Here is a 25,082-nt window from a genome sequence, read left to right on the forward strand (position 1 = left end):
AATTTCTCTCGTTGTCCATCAGGATAACTTTCCTGATTTTTTTTAGAATTTTATAGTTATTAAATAATTATAAAAAAAAAAAATTTAATTAAAGAGTTCCACAAAAGGTAATTAATAAAATTACAAGTGAAAATTAAAAAAAAAATTTTTTTTTATTTACAGTTGACGGCTGATTTCAGTATCATTGGCTACGAAGGTAGGCCATATATCTGCGTAATATATCAAGAACAATTAATGGTAAGTTGATAAATATAAAATGTTCAAATTATATAGCAATCGTAATATTTTAATTATCTAATAATCAAAAGGAAAAGTTGAAAAAATAAAACAAAGTTAAATATATTATAACTATAATTTTTATTATTACATTCGATCATTTGATTATTGATAAAACAAATAGTCAAACAATTATTCAATTAAATGTAAAAAAAATACAACTATATCATCCATCGCGCTCATAAAATTATCCATTTGCTCATTAGTTCATTATTTATTACGGTAAAAATTTAAAAGAATATTAATAATCAATTATAATAAATAATACAGTAATAAAATAAATTATCAGCTAGTTAATTAAATAATTAGGCTTTTGATACAAATAAAAATAAATAAAAAGTAATCCTTAGGTTACAGCAATTTATAGTCGAGTAATAAAAGTTTAGAGATTTAAAATAAAAAATCGTAAAATAAATATATATTTTGATACTACGGAAAGTATAAAATAAAAAAGTACCGTTGAATACAGCGCATACAAACACACAAAGATGACTAGTAAAATTGAATTATTAGTATATCAATAATTCCATCAACAGTCAGGCAACCTGTACCGCAGCATTCCATCCATTCGAAAATACAATAATGTCTAAATGTTATTGTTACAGCTGGATTTAAAAAACAGTAACATACATCTTACTCAAACTATATACAAATAAAATATTAATATAGAAATAATTTCAATACATATTTAATAAGTAATAATTTTATTTATAATTAATGGCGGCGTCGCCTGATATTATTTGTCCCAGGCGTGCTAATTTCCCATACCGGTCGGCATTTTGTAGATTTCCTCCAGTGTTGCAATTGAATTCCCAGTCGTTGGCATTCACGTACGTACGCTATAAATGATTGACAGTAGCAATTGTCCGTTGGACATTCACACATGTCTTGGAGGCATGATTTGTAGTACATTGTTGGATTTACTTTTTTATGGCATGCCTCGAATATTGGGGATCTCAGTCGACTGCATAGCCTGTAAGATAATAAACCAAAATTTTATTTATTTATATCCTAGATAGAAGATGTAATCAAACAAAAATGATTATCAAAACCTAAAACCAACCTGTGATCTTGCCGACTTCTAATACACCTTCTCTCTCTATCAATCCGGGGCTTCCCGCAAGTTTTTTTTGATCCAACAGCCCAGGATTGTCCAAAAGGATACGGATCTTGTACCAAACGACCTCTCCGCGTCGTAAAATCATCCTTGGGCCTGGAATTGAAATTTCCGCACAAGCCACAGAGTCTTCCGCGGTAACTCGTAGGCGCTGAAACTTCAATAAACCCAATTCCATCCCAAAGTATTTTAATACCAATTTTTGTGTTTACTAAAATACTGTCGGCAGTTCGGTTTATCTCCAGCTTGTTCGGCAATCGATACGGCACGTCAATTTTCATTCCATTGACTTTTACTCTCATTTTCTGTCCGAGGTTCACTCTCAAGTCGCCTACCTAAAAGATTTTAAATTTAAACCAAAGAACCTGTTTAACCTTAAAAATTTTAATTATTTTTAAGGAGTAAAAATAAACCTTCAAAGCGATAGTTTTCGTCCAAGCAGAAGATCTAGAAGATTTTGCGTCATTGGTAACTCGAATACTGAAAGTATGTCCCAGACAATCGCTGACCAGCTGGTACTTGCAGGGACCTTTAAAGCTGAAGAACTTTCCATCAAATGTCTTGTAATGCGGATCTCCAAAAACAGTACAGACACCATCGCCTGGAAGGTAAAGCACAGCAGATGATTGACCGATGGTAACGACAAAAAATTTTTGATGACAAGAATTAATAATTACTGGCCATAAATATTACTTTCAACACAGCGCGGACAACACTGGCCCTCCGGGTGCTCGAGTCGAGAATTCGGCGGACAAGGCAGACTTATTGGCTGACACATGGGCATCGCACACCTTACTTTGCCCTGTATACAAGCGCATGCCTTGCAGGAATCTAGTTTCCATGATTCGCCATCCTGCCTAGGAGAAATTTAAATGTTTAAATAACTTTTCTTAAATTGATACAATTGATGATTGTGATTGGATTGATGAAAAAAATACTCGCCAGGTAGGAGCGTCCACCGTAAGTGCAAGAAGCGCGTGGTTCTTCGCCGACTACCGGGCATTGAGGACAGCATCGCCCTGGGACGGTAACTTGGTGCTCAGGTGTGCATTCCAGTACCGGGCAGGTCTCTTTTATGCAGGAGATCGTTGAATTTGAGCACGAGCATCGCGTGCATTGGTCAACGTAAAATGTTGACCCGGAATTGTAAACTGCTTGACTGAGCATACAGGCGCCTTTTGGAGGTGACATGTAACGTCCGCTGCCTGACAATCATTATAATTATAATCCAGTATATTTATATGATAAAATGGCTTTTTATGGTTAAATCTCTAGATAAATAATTATTTTAATGTGATAAAATAAAAGCATTACCGGTGCAATGAGGACAACATTCACCAGGTTCGTGAACAATCCTTGACAGAGGACAATGTTGTACCGGACAGGCTTGTTTCGCGCAATTAAGTCGCCCGAAATTGCACCTGCAGGTAACACACGGGTCCTCGGTAGTGGTAACTGTTCGATCGGCCGTCACCTTTTGCCCATTAACGAAGCATCCCGAACAGGTTGAACAGCACTGACCTGCTGCCGGTGGCACTGGATTTTTGCACGGCGTATAGCACCTCAATTTCGACTCTGTTATCACGCCGGCTTTGCACGCTAAAATTCGACACGGATCGCTCGGTTCCGTCCACTCTGTCCCCGATGCATGGTGCACTCCGTTTCTCATGCATCCTGAAATTTTATTAATTAATCCTAATGTTAATAAATATCACCGAGTTTTAATTAAACCACTCTTTTCAAGTCAACAAATCTTATCGGCGTATTTTTTTCCGTTCAGAGAAGATATATTTGTTAGAGAATAATAATAATAAGAAAGAACAAGAATAAAATTGTGATTAATAAAGTAAAAAATACAACAGCGATGGCCTTTGTGCTCAATCCGAAACAATCGTAAGGAAAATTCTGTTCACGTGGGTAATTATTTTATTTATTTATTTATTTAATTATATTTTAGGGACAAACCTTTGCAGCGATGACAGCATTCGTCATCATGTCGCTCTAATAAAGTATAACAGCCTTCTATGCTTGGACACTGCTGTTGTAAACACTCGACAAATCCATTCTAAAAAAAAAAAAAAATACTTGTGATTATTTATATAAATTTTAAAATAATTTTTTTTTTTTTTTTTTTTTTAATTTATTTAAAAGTAAATGATATTGTCTTTAAAGTCTTGAACCAAAATAAATTTAAATTAATAAGACGGAAGTAAATAAGAGTATGAAATTACTTGGAAAATGAAAGTGTCAAAGGGATTCCCCAGTGTGTCATTATACTATTTTCAGTAGTATAAATATATCCTTGGTAATATTAACATGACCCGTATATACTTGGTAAAAAATAAAAAAAAAAAAAAAAATGAATCTTTGTTTTATTGATCAAACAAACATTTAAAATTGATGAATGATGCATAAGACAATATTAATAATAACAAATAATTATGTCACAGCCGGCGAGTGCAGAAATGAAAACAAGTGAATATAAGTTACAAGTGTTGGGATGTATTTTATATTTACATGTACTTATTATTCACATAGATACAGATAAACATATATTATATATTATATTAAATATTTAACTGATGTGTGGAGTGTGACGATGACGAGTCAATGAACCAAGCTGGGTCAGATAAGTAGACGATGAGAATGTTCCATTATAAATGTACTATTGATCATTCTCACTCTGATTGTCATCAAACAATCTCATTTACTATTAAATACTTTTTAAACTTTGTACACTTTCTACTTATTACATACACAGTATATGTTAATAATAATAATAATAATAAATATATTATTTTCATACTTTGTTTTTACCTTGCAGATGCAACTGAAACATCTCGTGTTAGGTATCTTGTCAACCGTGAAATCTTCTCCCTCAATATCACAAGTTTCTCGGCTGCCTAAAAAAAAAAAAAAAAAAAAAAAAAAATATCATCACCAGTGTTAAGAAAGTTTCCAACCGAGAAACAATAAACAGAGTGGTATGCATCATTAAAATCATCGAGTATACCTTATGTACCGCTTGTTGTTTTACAATCACCTGCTAGCCTACTCAATTATAATTTTAATTCCCATCGTTAATTTACCTCGAGTCTTAGCTACAATTCCTCTACGGTTATTTTATTGCGTTTCATAATCGCTATTTTTTATTACTCTACATTATTCACACCAAGATCGATAACAAAAAATATAATTAAATTTTTTTTTTTTTTTTTGTAATTAAAAATTAAAAAAAAAAATCCAAACATAAAAAATGTTGTTTTAATCGGAGTATTTACGATAATTAAATTTTTAAAATATTCGCATCAGTTGGTACAGCGACACCAGTAAAGTGTGTGTCAAGGCACATGTAGGTACATGCAAATTCGCACTCTCTTATCTATTTAACGCTATCCAGTCTATTGAAGCAAATAGTTGTTATTGTATATATAATATACTGTTACCCATTACTTAAGAATCTAATACGCACATGTATACACGCGACCATTGATACAGGATACAAATAAACAACAAATGTACATATATATGATACTAAATAAAGTAAAATGTATAGTTGTCAGTTAAATCAGGTCTTCATGGCCTACCGCGAGGTGTCATAATAATAATAATAATAATGATAATAATAATAATAATAATAATAATAATAATAATAATAATAATAATAATAATAATAATAATAATAATAATAATAATAATAATAATAATAATAATAATAATAATAATAATAATAATAATAATAATAATAATAATAATAATAATAATAATAATAATAATAATAATAATAATAATAATAATAATAATAATAATAATAATAATAATAATAATAATAATAATAATAATAATAATAATAATAATAATAATAATAATAATAATAATAATAATAATAATAATAATAATAATAATAATAATAATAAATACCTCTCCCGGTCCATCGGTGGGAGAGGTTTGCAGAGTTTGGAGCGGCTTCACGACCGTTTGGTCCTGGGTTTAACTCACGAAGTTGTCAATTTCACTGCAGACGAGGATGACTTTCTTATGCAAATTGTACATAAACATGAAAATGCGCATAAGGGGTCATTCTTGTATAAGGCAGCAATATATGCGGCAAGAACCCTTGGTCTTGGAGAAATAAACGCTCTTATGGAACTCCGAAAGGAGGAATTTAAGAGCGTCATCAGGAACGCCGAGGAAAAACTACTCCTTGGCGAACTGATGGACAAGTCCATGCACAGCGTGTTCTTTAAACACGTGCGTGATCATGGCTTGTCCATCCAGCTGACGTTTTCCTTCTTAAAGTCAGCGGGCCTGATGTCCGAGACTGAAGGGTTCATATTTGCCTGCCAAGATGGTGTCATTAACACTCTTGAGTACCGTAGCAAGGTGCTCCAGGTGCAGCTTCCGGACACGTCCTGTAGGAGGTGTAGACAACATCCGGAGACGCTTATGCACCTTTTGTCGGCATGTCCAGTGCTGGCGAGAGGTGCATATATCCAGCGTCACAATGCTGCCCTGAGAGTACTGTACTACTATCTTCGTCATTGCTACGGTATTGACGTGACACCAGTGCTGCCTTATTTGCCAGGAGATATTCCCCAGGTTGTTGAGAATGACAGTTGCAAAATTTATTGGAACATGCCATTTGCAACAACCCGGCGGATAGATCACAACAAACCTGATATTGTGCTCTTCGACAAGGCCACTCGTGACATTTATGTCATTGAGTTCTCGGCCCCGGCTGAATACAACATCTCAGCCAAAGAAGAGCACAAAAGACAAATATATCAGGATCTCCTGTTTGAAATTGGCAAACTTTACCCAGGTTACCGTGTCAAGCTTGTCGTCCTGATTGTTGGCGTCCTAGGAGGGATGAAACAGTCTTTTGTATCCTCACTTGCCAAAGTTCCAGCTTGCTCATCAAAAGCATAATAATATTATTATTATTATTATTATTATTATTATTATTATTATTATTATTATTATTATTATTATTATTATTATTAATTACTGTAGAAAATGGAGGGGAGAGTAAGAGAATGTTTGAGTAAAGACTAAACAATTAAAACAATAACAATATCAATAGAAATTTTAATTAAAAGTTTATTAAATTGAGGAGCAATAAAAGTGTGAATATATTTATGATTACGCATACATGTGTATTATTATCATCTTATATTATGGTATATAATGTGTTATATGTTAGTGACCAGGCCGTGACTTGAGAGATAGATTATTCGAGGCCCGACTTGGCGCAAATAGACCGGGAGATAATAGCGGGATACTAAGAATAGAAGTAGTCTTAAGCTTTGCATATGGACCGTAACCGATTAACTGTCAATGTACTGTACACTTGTTATTATTGTTATTATAATTACTTTTTTTTTTTTTTAAATTCAAAAATTACTAAATAAAAAAAAATCTTTATAAAATTTTTATTGAATTAAAATAAAGATTTTTAAAGCCACAACTTTATTTATTATTATTATTATTATTATATATATATATATATATATATATATATATATATATATATATATATATATATATATATATAGATCGACTTATAATGTTGATTAATAAATAAAATGTTAATTTGACAGTATTAAATCAATTAAGATTTACAGAGTGTAATTTAATATTTATACGGGTTTAAATTATTAATGCATATAAATATGAGATTTAATTATGATTTATTATTTTAGGTAACGCGATTAGATTACTTTAAATATTACAACAACAACAATAATAATGATAAATAAATAAATAAATAAGTAAATAAATAAGAAAAATAAAGACACACGATGAAATAACAGCGTGAGGGATAAAACACTGACGATAAATAGTGACAGTTTGAATTTATTCCTCTTGTACAATTTATACACATATCGTTATTGCATCACAAATATACACAACACGCAAGGAATTATTGGAATACACATAAGCACACTAGTTAATAAATTAAAATACTTTGATTTTTTATTTCAACTATTTTTGGCAGACAACTTTTATATTTTACTATTTTACCATTGATTTCGCGTTTATAATTTCAATAATGTCAAAAAACCAAATTAATTTCGACTTTTATTATCCTGATTTAAGACTCACTTCCGATTGATTAGATCCGTAATTTTGCTCAAAGATCAAAGTTATTAAATTCACTTTGACCCCTCGAGAGATATCTAACTACTAGTTAAACCTATTAGATTTGATTTATATCCCTAAAAGATAACGTTAATAGTTTTATTAATATTTATCTATATTATTTAGAGAATAAGCTAAATTTTCTGGCCAGTGTATTTATATGATAAAATGAATTTTTATGGTTAATTTTTAAAAATATAAGCTATATATGTATATTTATAAAATATGTTAAAAATGCACGTGGGTACTCAAATGAAAGCTCTTGATGAGTATAACATCAAGATGAGCTTAAATCTTTAAAAAATTACAGTGCAATTCAATAAAAGTAATTATTTAATTTTTTTTTATTTATTTTTAATTGATATTAATTTTTGAATTATACAAATATGTATTTTATTTGAAGAGATAAAACGATCTCGACTTACCGATGATACTTTCAGAGACAGTGTCACATTGTCGTAAGTTTGAAAGTAGTATCAGAGCCAAGGTTAATGGCGTCGCGACGCAAAACGTTGACGTGTTCTTAACCATTTTCCTGAGTATGAGATCCTCCAAATAAACTGAAACAAAATCATTGTCATTGTCATTAGTCACTAAGTACAACACGTTGGAGCTTTGTATATTATATATATATATATATATATTACTTAACGAATTAAATTAAAAATAGTAAACTAGCTCTAGAGAAGAAATAAAACTACTATTGATAATAAAAAAAAGCGATACCAGTTTTTCGAGATAAATCATTAAAAATTCTAGTGCGACAAAGCATAAATTAGTAATGTAGATAACTAGTGTAGCTCTTACTAGCAACATTAGATTGATTATTCGCTCCAGTAAGAGTTAAATAGAAATCATTACTGGTTATGTGTGTATGTGTGTTGATACTTACATACGATACGAGTAAGAAATAAAAGAGAAAGAGAAAAAGAAAAAGGATATCAAAAGAAGGAGTAGTATATGCACCTGTCGCTTTGTCAGTAGTCTTTACAGCGAACCAACAGTAGAAACACCGATAACCGTTCTGTATATTGTGGAAAGCGATAATCATTTGCGAATAATCGGATCGGTAAGCTTTTAATCCTTACCGCATCACATACGCTAGTCCAAGATGTATATATGACGCGGCATTCTACAAAGCAACACCAGGAAGAAGAAAACCATTGGTGGAATCTGTATGGGGACACTAACTACTGCCTACTGCAACCATTATCTTTATATATATATATATATATATATATATATATATATATATATATATATATATATATATATATATAGTAAACGAAAACGAGAAGGGCAAAACTAAACGAAGTGATGCTGCTGTGCTGCTACTTTAACTTTAGCTGTTGCTGTTTGCTGTTTGCTGGTACTGCTACGCTGGAGAATGGAATCTCGATGTTCTTTCACTACCTCAAGATATAAACTAACTTGTTGAGAATAATCGTTATAAACGATGAGGTTGAAGGTCGACTATTTGTTAATTTTTTACAAAGGCCTGTCAATTTTTTTAGTCTAGTTTTTTATTTTTAAATTGATTGATTAAATATTTTTAAAATATACAAGAGACTTTCTAAGCAATGCTGTAATTAATAGTTAAATATTTAACAACGTTATTGATAGAGGATTAACATGTAATGATAAAAAAAAAAAAAAAATAACAAATTTATATTTTATGTATATAAATAAAAGAGCGAGAAGATTTATATATTGTTGATTCGGTATGCAATGACCCCAATGTGTTGATGGCAATAAACAAGTTGAAAAAATAATAAACTCTAGTTGTTTTTAATGCAGTAATGTTGTTATGGATATTATTGTACACATTAGCCAGGAAGGTCGTGTTTTATTAAATGAGACAAAAAACCGAGAAAGGAAAAAAAAATTAATTTATTCCGCGAGCGTCCTGACACACGCGTGCCGCTGTAAATTTATATGTATCGCTGTAATTAGTTTTATAATACAATAATCATTATAATTTTTAGTATTATAAACATTTAGTTTATTTATTAAACATTAAAATTATTTTTCTCTAAAATAATTATTTAAAAATTGTCTTGTGATTAATTAAAATAAATTAAACTTGGTATTTATTTTTTAAAAGACAAATGTTGTAAATTTTAAAAATAATAGTAAGTTAATTTGATGCTCAGTTAATTTACTTGTATTGTGGATTATTAAAGAAGTTTTATAATAACTGTATATGTATAAACAACTTTTTCTCTTCTCTCATAATTTAATCATAATAATTTATAAATGTTTGGTTACATTAGAATTACAAGCATGGGATATCAGTAAAACAATTTTTTTAAAAAAAATATGACATATTTACGACTAAAGAAAGTATACATTTGATAATGTAAACAAAGACGTGGTTTAAGAGAATTTAAAATATTAAGAAAAAATATAAAAGGAACACTTTTTATATATATATATATATATATATATATATATATTAAAAAGCAAGATTAGCCCGCGAGGCATTATGTAGAATCAAAAGAAGGTAGTGAATATATGAATGACTAAATTTTGTCAAGGGTCACATAAATAATCTCTATATACCTATTGCGTGCCCGTTTATCTTAATATTATTTTATTAATTATCCTAATACACGCTTGTTAATTATATACAAACTCACTCTTTGCTACAATGTTTCTTTAATCTTAATTAACATCCATTTTTTTTTTTTTTTTTTTTTTTTTTTCCTGTTAATAATCCTGGCTTTTGGTTATCATCCAAAAGTTTGTATAAACATTCCTTGAAAGTATCCAGAGACTCGATAGATTTATAATTTTATAAACAAATTAATTATTGGAAAAATTTTTTAATTTGTCCTCCGAAAAAATTTCCTTTTTAAATTATAAATAAACACCAATGATTTTGATAATGATTTTTGATGCAAGTCTTGTCATAAAAAATATCAACTTGACAAAAAAATATTCAGGTCAATTTGTGATATTTTACAGAAGTTATCTTGTGAACCAAATTCCGATACTATTTACATCAGTTTCTTCAGATTAAAATAACTTTTTTTTAAAAATTAATTTTTTGGAGTAATTAATTTTTTGTTAGAGAAAGTTAACTCTTAAAATTAGTAAATAAAATCTTACCACTTAATTGTGATGTCAATAACCAGAAGCTATATATTTTGATAAAAAAAATTTAGTGTCATACTATCAATCATTGATAGTCGTATTTTTGAAATAATATTTAAAATCCATGGCAGTACTTAGATGCACCATAGATACTGCTAATAAATATAATACAAGCACATACGCAAGGCACAGATAATAAACGATTATTAGAATAAAATAAATAACTTATTCATTTTCATTTCTTAATTGATAATTTATATAAATGTTAATACTTATCACAATAAAATAATAAATTAAATATTAAAAAAGATTAGAGATCGATTAATAATATTTGTGATTTTTCGGGAATGAAAAAACAATTGTTATTAAACAATAAATTGAAACAAATTTATTAATGCACTAATGTGTTTAAACTGTCCGCGTCAACTGGTTGTCGCGGCTGCACTGAGTGGTGTCCGTTGTTGAGTACTAGTAATACTATGCGAATGAGTGGAAATGAAAAGGATGAGGAGAGAAAGGGGAAGAAGGGGAGGGTGCCGGGAGGGTGCCGGGAGGAGGAAAGAGGGCGGACGATGGTGGTGGTAGTCTGGTAGACGGTAAGGTGGATGATGGTCGACTGTAAGTTTAACTCTAATATGTTAAATAATTGTATGGAAGTAAAACGAGTATTGCTATATCATATATGTATGTATATACACTTGTACTTGTGATATTAATAATTAATATCACGAGTTGGCTCCCGCGGGCTTTCTTTCATTTTAAAATCACTTTGAGGGTGTCTTGAGCACTGATAGAAGGATTTGTTTATATTTAATAAGCTTTATTAACAGTTAATAAATGTACTTTCCTTACAAATAAATAAAATAATTTAAATTATTAATAGTTAATAAATCCTTCTATCAGTAAGTGGAAAATTAAACATAATAAAAATTTAAATGTCAATTTTGTTATAAAAATTTTATTGTTAAACATTAAAAAATCTTGGAATTTTTTTAACGATTTTCAAGAAAAATAATTATATTTTTTAATATGCTTTTAATCAAATTGATATTTTATGTATCAATTTTTATTATTTCCTAAATTTTTATTGCTATAACAAAAAATATATGAGTACAGTTTAGACTGGTCAATTATCAGTCTATTATACGAGAAGACTAAACGGAATTTTTTTTTTTTGTCAGATTGAGAATTTTGTTAATATAAATACCGGTTTACTCATTGACGTCAAATGCTATCCTACTGTATTGGTATTTCGTTTTGTTATTTTATTTTATTTTTTTATAGTACAGCAATGAATTTTATTGATTAATATTAACTTTAAAAAATAAATAGAAATGATAATAAAAGAAATTATTTTGATAAACAACGGGAGACAGGAGAAAGTACAGGCATGCATAAATGTATTAATTAATTTATTGATATATTTATATTTATACAAGAATTTAGCAGAGACACTAAGTAGAATTGAGTAGAATTCGAGTGACCTTGCGCCCGTTACATTGCCGTAATGAATAATCTGACTATACTACTATACTACTCGCTCCTTAATCCTTACGCAACTCAAGCAATACTTTAACGCGTCCTTTCGAGGTCTTTCGACGTCCGGTATTGATGCCGCGGGTCATAAACAACAAATATCGTAGAGTTATGTTGTTTTAATAAATTAATAAATTTACTTTTTTATTTTTTTTTTTTTTTTAATCAAACGACTTGCTAAAAAATTTTTCAAAAAAATTCATTTTGATTATATACTTTATGAAAAGATTTTTATGTAATAAATTAAACAAATAAAAATATGAGGTAATAATTTAAATTTTATTTATTATTTTAACTGACATTATTTACTTAAAACCAAATGTTATAATTTTGTTAAATTCCATGAAATATATCTTCCAAGTGAATTTATAGAAAGACAAATAAACAAACCGAAAATAAATTAATAATATTTTAAAATTCAATAATCGTTAAAAAAATTTCTCTTAAATGCTATCAGTAATAATGATAAAAAAAAAAAAAAAAACATATATATAATACCAATTTCCATGAATAGAATCTCTTTAGGTATTTACAGAATGTTAATTTATCACGTGAGAAAAGTTTTTTTTTTTTTTTTTTTTTTTTTTTTTTTTTCCTCTGGTCAATATTTCAAGAGACTCATCTTAAATCTTAAATCTCGTGTTGAAACTGTCGACAGTTGAGCTGCTGCTTATCTCTTCTTTTTCCAATCTTGTTCACGTTTTGTTGATGTATCATCAGCCAAGGGCCTATTCGGGCATCAGAGCCACCAAGGCAAATATTTTTGGTGCTATTATACCTACTCATACTTGCATTTTATTCATCTAATCCCAATGCGGGGTATAAGAACATAAGTATATACTTATATTCTTGTACTGGAGCGAGAACCCCGGCTAAAAAGACCACCTGGAGGGAGGGATGATAACTCAATATAAATAACTGAAAAGATAAATACACAAATGAAAGTAAAATGAGATAAAGGATAGCTTGAGTTTTAGACCCAATAAGAAACACAGGTTGCTTTTATGTGGAAAACATTTTCTACTCATCCTTGCTAACAAGATACAGGATTTATTCAAATGTTCGATGAATCATCTCATCATTCAATATGACGAAGGGAAAATTAAACCACTCGTTATTTTTTAAATGAAAAATTTTTAAATTATTAAATTTATAAGAGATTTTATTTTTATTACATCCCAACATTACACTTATCAAGAGCTTTCATTTGAATACCCACAACAATTTTTCAAATATTTTATATTAAGTTGGTACTCAAATGAAAGCTCTTGATTATTCCAACGTCGGGATGAGCTTATATCTTTAAAACAGTAATTAAATAAATAGTAAATAATTATTTTTTATTGACTTTTAGTTAAATCTCTTATATAGTTTTACTTAACCATAATCATTGGGCTGTACACCATAGTAGTAAATACATATATATGGATATAGATATGTATTGTAGAATGAGGATGAGGATGGACCACCTGCGAAGAGGACCACCATGAGAGTCTTCTTGAGTAGTCTTGTGGTTACCGACCCAAGCGAATCTTGCTTGTTCCAAGAACAAAAGCTGAAAGAATAATGGATATAGAAGCAAAAAAAATTTTATTAAGTATACATACATGTATGAGTATAATCAACAAAAAATAACCAGTCTCACGAAAACCAACATCCCGAGCCACAAGAACAAACTCACTTAACTTAAATTTCGGTTTAGTTCTCCATGATAGATCCTCGCCGGCTTAGTCTTTATTCTCTGATTACCGTAATTAGATTGTTCAATCCCCAAAATTCAGTATACTACTGACTCTTGACTGCTTAACTGCTTAACTGCCGATCTCGTGAGTTATAACTTGTAAACATTAGTATTGTACTCAACTGCAGTGCTAAAGTTATGCAAATAACCCGTCAATTGACTTCATTGCTGCTTAGTCCTGTCAAGTTAAATATTAGACATCACGGAATTCTTTATTTATTCTTTGCTAATGATGGTAATTAATTCAGTTAATTTTTGTATTTCAAAGACCACCTAGGTAGGGCACGACCACCAACAATGTATTAACATTTTTTTTTTTTTATAACTACAACTCTAAAATTTGCACTAAAAATCAATTTTACTAAAATTAATGTTGACTATTTTTTAAATACTTTCCTTACATAACAAAATATAAATAGAAAGATAATTACACTAGAAAAAAAAAAAAAAAAAAAAAAAAAAATAGGTAATTTAAAACACTTATTACTTAATTTTTTTTTCTTGTTGTTGTTAACACGTGTAATAGTGCGTATTTATAAATTTTAATTGCAGATATATTTCTTGCTGATATTAATTTAATACATAATAAGTTAATTAAAGGCGCCACACTGCAATTGACTGATGTGATGTGATGTAAATATTTATTTTCATACCGATTTGATGTTAATATATATGACTCGAGCGATTGAATTCAACACAACTTGATTGCGAAAATAAAAAAAAAACTTAATAAAAGTGAAACTCTATATGATATGTAATATGGATGTATAGCGAGTAATGAGACAAAAGAGGATACGGATGATGATAAAAGTGGTGAATCATGCACTTTATAAATAAAATATAAATTCATGTTCACCGATATATTACTAATGTCTGACTCGGTGTCGAGTATATCAGCGTTTAATTTGTCATCTTAGTGACAACTCTTTCGTGGAAATTATATTTTTGTTACGAAAAAAAAAAAAATTAACAAGTGGTGATTATTCATTAAACACACTGTGGTTATTAATTTTTTTTTTTTTTTTTTTTTTTTTGCAAAAATGATTTGTTAAATTTGACTAATTCAGCAATAATTACACAAAATATATGACGTTGATATTCCCATGAGAATAAGAACGGAAATATATATCTTTCTTGACTCTTCCTTGAATGATATAAGAATCACTATTTATTCCAGGTAATCATACCTTACTAAATTTATTGTTCGGAAAAAAGTTTACGACAAAATGATCCTTAATTTGATACAGCTCTTATTGCACACTCGTAGATCCTCGGTGTTCACATCCGATAGAAAAATAATATTCGATTACGTATACATAAATATTATAATTCAAAAACAACAATCATGATCACGATTACATAATTTAAAATCTAGTGATTTAGTCGACAAAAAAAAAAAAAAAAAAAAAAACCCTTGTAATAAATATAAAACAGCAGAAATTGATGACGTTTGATGTATTTAATCGTGGACCGTGACCTCTTTATTCTCAAACCCTACTCGTCTGATGTCGTCTCGCTTTTCTGGATGCCGTCTGAGATAGCGGTCTGAGCGGTCCCTATACTACTCTGATGTACACACATGTTATATACTATTACACATGTATAATGTTATTATTTTCTTTTAATCATCAATTAAATAGAAGAAAAAATTTTTTAATTTCTTCGGACAAGTTTAATTATCTGAATTTTCGTTCCTTATTACCAAACACACATATTTATATATATATATATATATATATATATATATATATATATATATATATATATATGAATTTTTTTATCACCCAGAAGATCTGGATACTCTTATTATATTATAATCTCTGGGTCTCCGTCAGATGTTAGGGGTGGATGGGTGTAATGTGTATGGTGTATATATGAATACATAATGTGCAACTAGTGCTAGCAAGTCTGATATTATATTATATGAAGTGTACTCGGCGTTACCACCTCTTATTCCGTTACTTATTTATGTATCAAGTACACAGGTCTAGTGTAACGCGCTTAGCAATACTTGGAGATCAGTATCGAGTTTATACGTTCATAATACCATGAAATCCTACTTCTATTTTCCTCAGCCTTACAAAGTATACATATTATCAGTGTGCACCGTCTTTTTTTCCTGAATTATTACTCATGCACACAGCCGCGGGTTCTACGAGTACAGTCAAAGTGATGGCGCCGGCGCGTCCGCGGTTCTGATAAAAAAAAAAAAAAGAAAAAAAAAAAAAACTATATCATAACGCTAATCTTCTTATATACGTTTACGCAGATCCCGAGATCGATATCACTTGTCTGCGCTAGGCGTCAATTCTGATCCAAGATTATCTACAAATATTTTTTGTTTTTGTTTATATTATCCAACTAATGTTTAAATATTTCAACATTTTCACTGGTTATTATTTATCTTTTTAATTTATTGACAAGGAGTTTTAAATTTTACCTTATTTTGAAGCAATGCTAGTACTATTATAGTGAATGTCAATTTGAAACCATTAAATTACGTAGTTATTTCCTCTGAATCGATTCTCGCACGTGATCCTGGCGCCGACTTGACGCTTTAAAGTTGATCAATCTTAGATAGTTTTTGCTATATTTACCACTATATTTATTAAATTACTTATGGATGTCGTAAGTTTGTAATTTTTATTTCAATCAATCAAATTATTTATAGAGAAGGTCCATGATGCCAGGTGTTGCTTTAATTAAAATTAAAATTTAAAAAAAAAAAAAAAAAAAAAAATCGATTGAAAATTTTTCGACTCAGTTAATTTTTGTGCTTCAGGCAGTATTATAAGCAAAAGCAACCGTCTTCTTGGCTTTCATCAGCAGAAAATGAACCGAGATTTATTATGCATAGTCGTTCATCCTGCAGTCACATTAACCGCGACTGCATGAGTGAATTTATTGTAGTCGTTGTGGATTTTTAACCAATAAAATCGGAAATAACGACAACTATTATTATTATTCCAACTGATATTTATTTATTTTTGAATAGGTTTCTTTGTTGATATACTGCTAATTATCTAGGTCGTGTAAATATAAAAGAACATACATCACAGGCGTATTATGCATGCATATATAAATTTTAGTTTAATGGCCAATGGGAGAATAAAGTATTTAACATGGAACATGACAATAACTGTACACAAAGCTAATTTACCCATAAATTATCAATAAAATCTAAGAAAGCTATTCATCCTCCTGGAGGACAGCGTTATCAGATGGTTTGTTGAACCGGTCAACAGCGTGGACAATTCGTTTCTTTAGTTTAGTTAAATCGCGCGTTGTTTTGAATTCGTTCCAGCTCAGTTGTTTCACTGATGATTCATGCTCAGATTTTTTTGAAGTTCCCCGCAGTAGTGCTGCTAATGTTACGTCAGCTATTTCTTCCCAGTCCTAAAAAATTGACCAGTTTTAAAGAGCTTATATAAAACATAAATTAACAAAATTAGAGTATTTACGAACAATATTGTCGCGTGGTTGCGGTTCAAAGCCAATTGCTGATTCAATGAGCCTGTATTTATCCTCCTGTACATTGGATTTTATCAACATCAGCACTAGCTTCAAACTGCCATGCAATTTATGTGCAGCGTGTTCAAGTTCCTGAGAATAAACAATAAATAATAATAAAACTAGTAATAATAGTACTATAGTAATAGAAAATTACCATCTGCGCTGAATCAAGTTTATCCAATTGATCTAGCAGCAATTGGTAGGTCGATTCTAGAAGAATAGAGAGGCCAGATGACGCCAAAGATCGTGAGTTTTTTTCCCGCATACTCTGGAGCACTTTTTTTTCAATGTTCCTCAGCTGGCTGGTCATCAATGCTAGCTCGCTCTGTTCGACATGAGAAACATTAAAAAAAAAAAAATAAATAAATAAATAAATAAATAAATAAATAAAAAATGTACAGTGGTGATTTTATGAGAATTGAATGTACCAAGACGAGTTGAACTTGTTGACGGGTTTTAAAGTGGGCCTCAATATTCCCCTGGACCAGCTGCAGATGATTCTGAGTGATGTTTGCGACGATGCTACCAGCGGAATTGGTATTCAATCGAGAGCAGAGTCTGGTCAACAGCTGCTGGACTATCAGGGTCATCGCGAGTGCATCGTTCGATTGAACGCGGTATCGGTTTGTGCTCGTGCCTAATACTATTGTCACAACGTGTCCTGAATTTATGTGACGCAACCCCAGGGCGTTTGATGATGAAGACGATTGTTTCTGCGAGTAGTCGATCAATAATTCTAAATTAAAGTTAATCTGATTAATCAAATCGTTTATTGTGATTTATCTGCATTGATTTGACGAATCCATGATTCTTGATCCTCCAACAAAATATCTTAGAATATTTTTTTAGGGGATATTTTGTGGGAGGATCAAGACGTCTGATACCACTTTTAATACCTGGAAACAATTGACTGAAATTAACAAGAGAACCCGAAATTTTGAAGGTCCTTGTAAAAGCTGCGGTGCTTTCCGGAGAACAAACTCGAACAAGAATCCTCAGTGGCAATTGAATTATTTTATCAACGACTTTTAAATCACCTTTTTCCGTTTCGTAAGACATCGTAAGACGCAATTCCGATGACAATATTGTCTCAGTCCCATTAACCTCAACTTTTACTTGAATTTGTTGCCGATCACCTGTTTTATTATAAATTATTTTAACCACAATAATTGTTATTACTTATTACCGTGTGAAAGCCACTTACGTAAGCTGGGAAATGAATAATAGTCTTCAGTAACTACCAAAGGTTTCAGTACGTACAGATTAACTTCAACGTATCTTATTATCGAGTATGAAGATAATTCAATATTCATTTTGCAACTCGGCGATATGAATGCATACGAGTCGGTATTGTCTGAATTTGTATCATACGGGGGCTCTTTGGACACCTCTGTCGTTGTTTTTATAATTATTTCTGACTCCATAACCGCCTTTGTCATTTTATCTGATTAAAATTCAAATTTTTACGATTTTTCTTTATTATTAGTACAATAAAGGTTTCTTATTACCTGCCGTATTTTTTTTATAAAGTTTTCTTAATTCCAAGAGCTCTTGTTGTGCAGCTTTAATATTGAATTTTCTTGAATTAATTGGCGGGGCAACGAAAAGAGACGGTTCGGCGCCAAGATAGCAAGCTTCAAGCCTTCCTTCTTCAGATAAAATAACAATTACTCCCTCTAAATTCTAAAAAAATATATTTTTAGTTCAATGACTCTAAAAAAATATTTAAAATAAATTTTGGGCAAGTTTAATATGCATAAAAGTGATTGATTTTATATCTTAAACTTTATATTTATGAGGCCCAAAGTCTTCTTGTCCTTAAGATCAGGTTTTGTTTCATTAATTCAAATCAAGTCAATTCCAGTTAATCAATTAAATAATCTTAATTTTTCTACTGATCGCTTCAATGTTAATCAATAATTATTCTAGGCTATTAAAAATAGTTTTTTTTTTTTTTTTTTTTTTTTTTTTTTTTTTTTTTTTTTTTTAAATCCACTTATCGGAATTTATAATAATTAAAATAAAAATTTTTATCAAAAGCTTACATATGTTAAGTGAGGGAAGGGAAGCAGTCAATGATTTCTGATAAAAATGATATTTATAGAACCTTTTTTTCTTTTTAGAGGACACGGAAACGATAACATAAATTAAATTCACTCTTTAAGGTCATCTTACAATAATAATAATAATAATAATAATAATAATAATAATAATAATAATAATAATAATAATAATAATAAATAAATAATGAAAGATCTCGACATCAAAACCCGTAAAGTCATCAATATGAATCAGAGCATGCACCCTAATTCATCAGTCGCCAGGATGTACCTCTCCCGGAACATCGGAGGGAGAGGATTGCAGAGCTTGGAGCGGCTTCACGATCGTTTGGTTCTGGGTTTAACATACGAGGTTGCCAATTTCACAGCAGACGAGGACGACTTCCTGATGCAATTTGTTCATAGTCATGAAAATGCGCGGAAGGGGTCGTTCTTGTATAAGGCAGCAATCTACGCGGCAAATACCTTAGGTCTCGGAGAAATAAACGCTCTCATTGAACTCCCGAAAAAGGAGTTCAAGAGCGTCGTCAGGATAGCCGAGGAAAAAAACTCCTCGGTGAACACATGGACAAGTCCATGCACAGCGTGTATTTCAAACACGTCCGTGACCATGGCTTGTCCACCCAGCTGACATTCTCCTTCTTGAAGTCAGCTGGCCTGATGTCCGAGACCGAAGGGTTTATATTTGCCTGCCAAGATGGTGTTATCAACACTCTCGAATACCGTAGCAAGGTGCTCCAGGCGCAGCTTCCGGACACGTCCTGTCGGACGTGTAAACAACATCCGGAGACGCTGATGCACCTTTTGTCGGCATGTCCTGTGCTGGCAAGAGGTGCCTACATACAGCGTCACAATGCTGCCCTGCGAGTACTCTATTATCATCTCAGATATAGCTGCGGTATCGATGAGACACCAGTGTTGCCTTATCTGCCAGGAGATATTCCGCAGGTTGTTGAGAATGACAGTTCCAAAATTTATTGGAACATACCATTCGCAACAACCCGGCGGATTGACCACAACAAACCTGATATTGTGCTCTTTGACAAGGCTACTCGTGACATTTATGTCATTGAGTTTTCGGCCCCAGCCGAATACAATATCTCGGCCAAAGAAGAGCACAAACACCAGATATATCAGGATCTCCTGTTTGAAATTGGCAAACTGTACCCAGGTTACCGTGTCAAGCTCGTCGTTTTGGTTGTCGGCGTCCTTGGAGGGATGAAACAGTCTTTTGTGTCTTCACTTGCGAAGATACCGGCTTGCAGTTCAGCAGCCGTGTCTCTAGCAGTGCGGATGCAAAAGGCTGTCATTTTGGGATCCCTGCGTCTACTTAGGCAAATGAATTTGGCCTGCTGCACTCACTAACCGCCTTGTTGTGTGGAGTGGTGCAGCAGTAATGGATGGCGCTCAGGCTGGGCCCTCGGAGAGTCGGACTCCGGGAAAAACCCCCCTGAGCAATTAATAACAAATAATAATAATAATAATAATAATAATAATAATAATAATAATAATATTATTATTATTATTATTATTATTATTATTATTATTATTATTATTATTATTATTATTATTATTATTATTATTATTATTATTATTATTATTATTATTATTATTATTATTATTATTATTATTATTATTATTATTATTTTTACTGTAATTAGAGTTTTAAAAAAATTTTAATGATAATAAATTTTAGCAGGATAATGTTAGAGTTTATGTGGGTATAATTTAAATAATAAAAGTAGTTTGTATATAAAATACACGCGTATTAAATTTTACCTGAAACTGTGCGCGTACAATTGCGACAGGTGTGAAAGGCAATTGCGCGGACCACTTGAGTGTTGCGCCCTCGTAAACCAGCAGGGTGTCCGTGTCGGCGACGACAAGAACCATCAGTTTACCGTCTGGTTCTAAAAATTATAAAAGTATATATATAAAATACATAAATATGAATTGAGGAAGTTTATAATAATATATATTTTTTACATCGTCGTTGTATTAATAATTAATAACAATAATAAAAAATGTTATGTACCAATTACATAAGCATGAAAACAAACGGGACAGTAATCAAGTTTCTTAGTATATTTAACGGCTGTACAATTGTCACGGAAGCAGTAGAGATTTCTCTCACCGAGGGCAATAATTCCGACCTCAAAACTACTTAAAGTGACAGTCTGGATCCCAAGTATCGCCTCACCAACATTGTAAGTCCAGTCGGGTTCAAGCCACTTATCACTATCATTATCATTTTTATCTGTCTCTATCAGATGTTTTCGTTCCTCTTTCCTTCTACTGAACTCTGCCATATTTTGATACCTAATAAATATTTAATAATTAATTATCATAATCATAATTAATAATATCACAATGTTTGTATGCATAGATTTTAATATATTTAATTATTATTCAGAGATATAAAAAAATAATTTACAATTTTAATGACTGTCATCGTAGTTTGTATTAGTGGGAATATTACTCTCGAGTTTACTATTTAAAATGACGTTAAGTGTGCTTGGAATAAATTATTTATGCTTATAAATTTGCTGGCAAATATTTATTGCTTTTTATAGACATTGTTTAGATAATTTTTTTAATTTATTATTAATAAAAGGGACACAAAATTGGAGCAAATTAAAGTTTTGCGTAATATTATAAAATACAAAATAACATATAGTTATAGATAAACATGTGAAATTACACAAAAGAGTTGGTTCAGAGTTTATATTCTACTCATCATGATCTCGAGGTCTCGACGCCGGCGCCTAGACGATCAGCGACCTAATTGCAAATTACACTTGCATATTTTTTATATTAATTAAATGTACTTTGCTACCAACAGAGAATCATGAGGAAACCTCAGCTCCCTGACTTGTAATCCACAACAATACCAAGCTCGATAAAAATATATTTATTTGATATATAAAATCAGAGATAACGAGGCTAAAATTATAATTAATATATTGCGAAACAAAAATATTAATGTATCTTAAAAAAAGTAATTGTTAATGAATTAATGAATAACTATGACCTGTAGCATTCAAGTATCCAGCCAGGACTAGAAGTTATAAAAACATCATTCCTCGGTACATATGCAACTTGCTCAGGCAGCAAACGGTCTTTCAGTAGTTGCTGAAACGTGTGTGTTTCCTGTTCATAGAAAAGCATCGTCCCGTCAAGACACTGGACGCTGAAAAAATCTCGGCCGCGAGCACCGCCAAAAGCACCGGCTGTCAAAGATGCCGGAAAACGGGGCAATTTATGCGAGTAAACTACTTCCAGGATGCATCGATCACCTGGAACAAATAAAAATATTTAAATAATTAATGCAATAGAATGTTTTTGTTGAGCGACTCCTGCAGGGCATCAGCTTCCTCCTAAATCCCATTATCACATTATTATTTTTCCTGAGCTCTCTACTCCCGGTTGGCGTTTCTTGCCAAGTTTACCTGATTATACTTTACCCTTTGAAGATCCTGCCGAAGCAACTGGCCAATTAACGTAATGAGAACCGCATATCCAATCAGTAAACGAGCTAACCATTTCATTTTTCTTATTATACATTCCGATGTATAAAACCCAACTTTATTAAACCCTTTCAGTTTATTTTTTTATCATTACAGGCTCTTTATTTTTTTTTTTTTTTTTTTTTTTTATTTTATTTTAAAAATCGAGGAAAAATATTTTATTGAATACTAAAAATTATATAGATGTAATTTAATAAATATCCTCTTGTTAGTTTCTTGTTATCTTAGAGAGCTAACGAAGTATGACAGGCAGAATGAAATAAATTAAGTGAACAAGTTAAAGAAAGAGAGATAAATTAATAGAGACAAGACGTCCTATAAATTCTTCAATTATTTCGTTTTTAATTTACAAGACGCTCCTCACCTTCTACATTATTGTGTATTGCAATAATTAATATCAATACAATTTCATATCATTATTATTATTATTATTCCTATTATTATTATTATTATTATTATTTCGATGATAAAAATTCAAAGAATTTTTACTTTATCTTTAAAAAAAAAAAAAAAAAAAAAAAAACTGTTACCAGTTATGAATTTTTATGACTGGAACACGATAATAGAATCCATATTTAATTTCAATCAATTATAAAATTCCATAATTAGCATATGATTTATTTACTATTTATTATCAATTTTTTTTTATGAATATTTATGATAGAAAAAAAAAATTGTATTCATTTAAAAAATTTTCTGCCCTTTGAATTTCTATTTTTATCTATAAATCATATGTAATTAATGATGTAACCCTTGAGATCATTAATTTGGAATCTGTTACATGATAATAACCTTGAACTAACGGAGTTTAAACTTCTCGATCGATTAATTTAAAGAAAACGTAAAATTACAATAATTTTTCCGGTTAAAAATAAATGAAAATTAATAAAAATAAAATGAAGATTAATAAAATATAGTTCGACGAACCATGCTCAGTTAATCCAGGGGTAAAAGTAACAGCATAAACGAGAAGCTTGCTGGGTGTCAGAATACCCAGTCGTAGATCCTGAGAACCCCTGTAACAGCCAAGTGATTACCATCCTTTTAAGATGACGTGAAACGATCCAATGTTGTTATGTATAATACACCTTACCGACTTAACTGGTATTATATCTGTCTACATTTATATATTTTATATATTTAATACATTCATGCATTTTCTCTGTGTATATTATATTATACAGACTTTCCTCGAGGAGTATATACAAGGAGGGAGACCAGTATCATTATCGATACCATCAGAATTAACAATAATAATGATAGTAGCTGGCAAAGGGAGAGGTTTATGCTAATTACTCCGTCTCTACTCAATTAAAACACGTGCTATGTACATATTACGATAAAACATTAATGTAACTGCACTTGTATAATATTTTTGTCGAGAAATAAACTTTATTTTAATGATCATGCGTGTATATTAATGACCCATAATTTCAAAATTAATAAACCATAATTGACACTTTCAATATTTTCTATTTTATACTATTATTATTATTTTAATCTAGCGATATAAAATAAATAAATTATTATTACAGATTAAGACTTTGCCAAGTACAGTGCAATTTAACAAAAGTTATTATTTTTAAAATTACTCACGAAACAAATCTTCCAGCCTTGACGTCGATAATACAGTCGGCTATTCTCGACTCAATTATCAAATCCGTCAATTGATACCCCGTAGGGTTTATTTTTTTTTCATCCCATTTAGAAGACGGACTATACAACCTTAAGAACCCACTGTGACTTGACACGACGATAATATCTTTCTTATCATCTCCAAACAGCGGAACTACAAGAAAACTCTGACCGTCAAAGACTTCTTCACCACCACCGCACTCTGTTCTCCACCACTCGCGTGTTCGAAACAAAGACATTGCTTTGAATTAACAATACAAATTACAGACAATGATCTCACAGAATAGCATAAAATTTGTTTGATTGCCGGTTATAGACTGCTCTAGTATTACCACCAGGTAGCTTTCCGTTGTCATGGTTACGAACCGACAAACATTTTAGTTGTCAATATTTCATTTTTAATTATTAATTAAAATTAACAATAAAAATTTTTATTTAAT

At 30.7% G+C, this 25,082-nt stretch overlaps 3 protein-coding genes across 4 annotated transcripts in view; 1 reads left to right on the top strand and 2 right to left on the bottom strand.

Moving 5' to 3' along the window:
* The first annotated feature begins 168 nt into the window (after positions 1–168).
* Positions 169–25,082, top strand: part of LOC141536791 (dynactin subunit 5-like) — a 26,432-nt gene continuing 1,518 nt past the window's right edge. Inside the window, exon 1 of the mRNA XM_074257530.1 lies at positions 169–237. The gene's annotated coding sequence lies outside the window, so the exon portion shown is untranslated. The remainder of the gene's footprint in view (positions 238–25,082) is intronic.
* On the bottom strand, positions 400–11,087 carry Cv-2 (crosveinless 2-secreting protein). 2 transcript variants are annotated; one of them, XM_074257474.1, is made up of 10 exons: positions 10,646–11,087; positions 7,960–8,094; positions 4,211–4,296; positions 3,359–3,458; positions 2,708–3,067; positions 2,336–2,598; positions 2,087–2,246; positions 1,807–1,994; positions 1,340–1,728; positions 400–1,249 (listed from the first exon to the last, which is right to left on the bottom strand). In XM_074257474.1, the coding sequence occupies exons 2-10, from the start codon at positions 8,063–8,065 to the stop codon at positions 991–993; spliced, it is 1,911 nt and encodes a 636-aa protein (XP_074113575.1). In that variant the 5' UTR covers positions 8,066–8,094; positions 10,646–11,087; the 3' UTR covers positions 400–990. The 2 variants fall into 2 exon arrangements, with proteins under 2 accessions (XP_074113575.1, XP_074113576.1); XM_074257475.1 differs by lacking the exon at positions 10,646–11,087 and having other exon boundaries at positions 401–1,249; positions 4,200–4,296.
* On the bottom strand, positions 16,872–24,896 carry LOC141536793 (protein PTHB1-like). Its single transcript, XM_074257531.1, has 12 exons — positions 24,604–24,896; positions 23,935–24,023; positions 22,512–22,776; positions 21,516–21,799; positions 21,260–21,390; positions 18,929–19,103; positions 18,625–18,864; positions 18,317–18,556; positions 17,849–18,156; positions 17,575–17,745; positions 17,373–17,510; positions 16,872–17,303 (listed from the first exon to the last, which is right to left on the bottom strand). Exons 1-12 carry the CDS (start codon positions 24,879–24,881, stop codon positions 17,097–17,099), a joined length of 2,526 nt encoding a protein of 841 aa, XP_074113632.1. The 5' UTR covers positions 24,882–24,896; the 3' UTR covers positions 16,872–17,096.

Source organism: Cotesia typhae, unplaced genomic scaffold, assembly GCF_013202065.1.
Source record: "Cotesia typhae breed Kobodo isofemale line unplaced genomic scaffold, CoteBio_Ctyphae scaffold_45, whole genome shotgun sequence".
Taxonomy (NCBI): domain Eukaryota; kingdom Metazoa; phylum Arthropoda; class Insecta; order Hymenoptera; family Braconidae; genus Cotesia; species Cotesia typhae.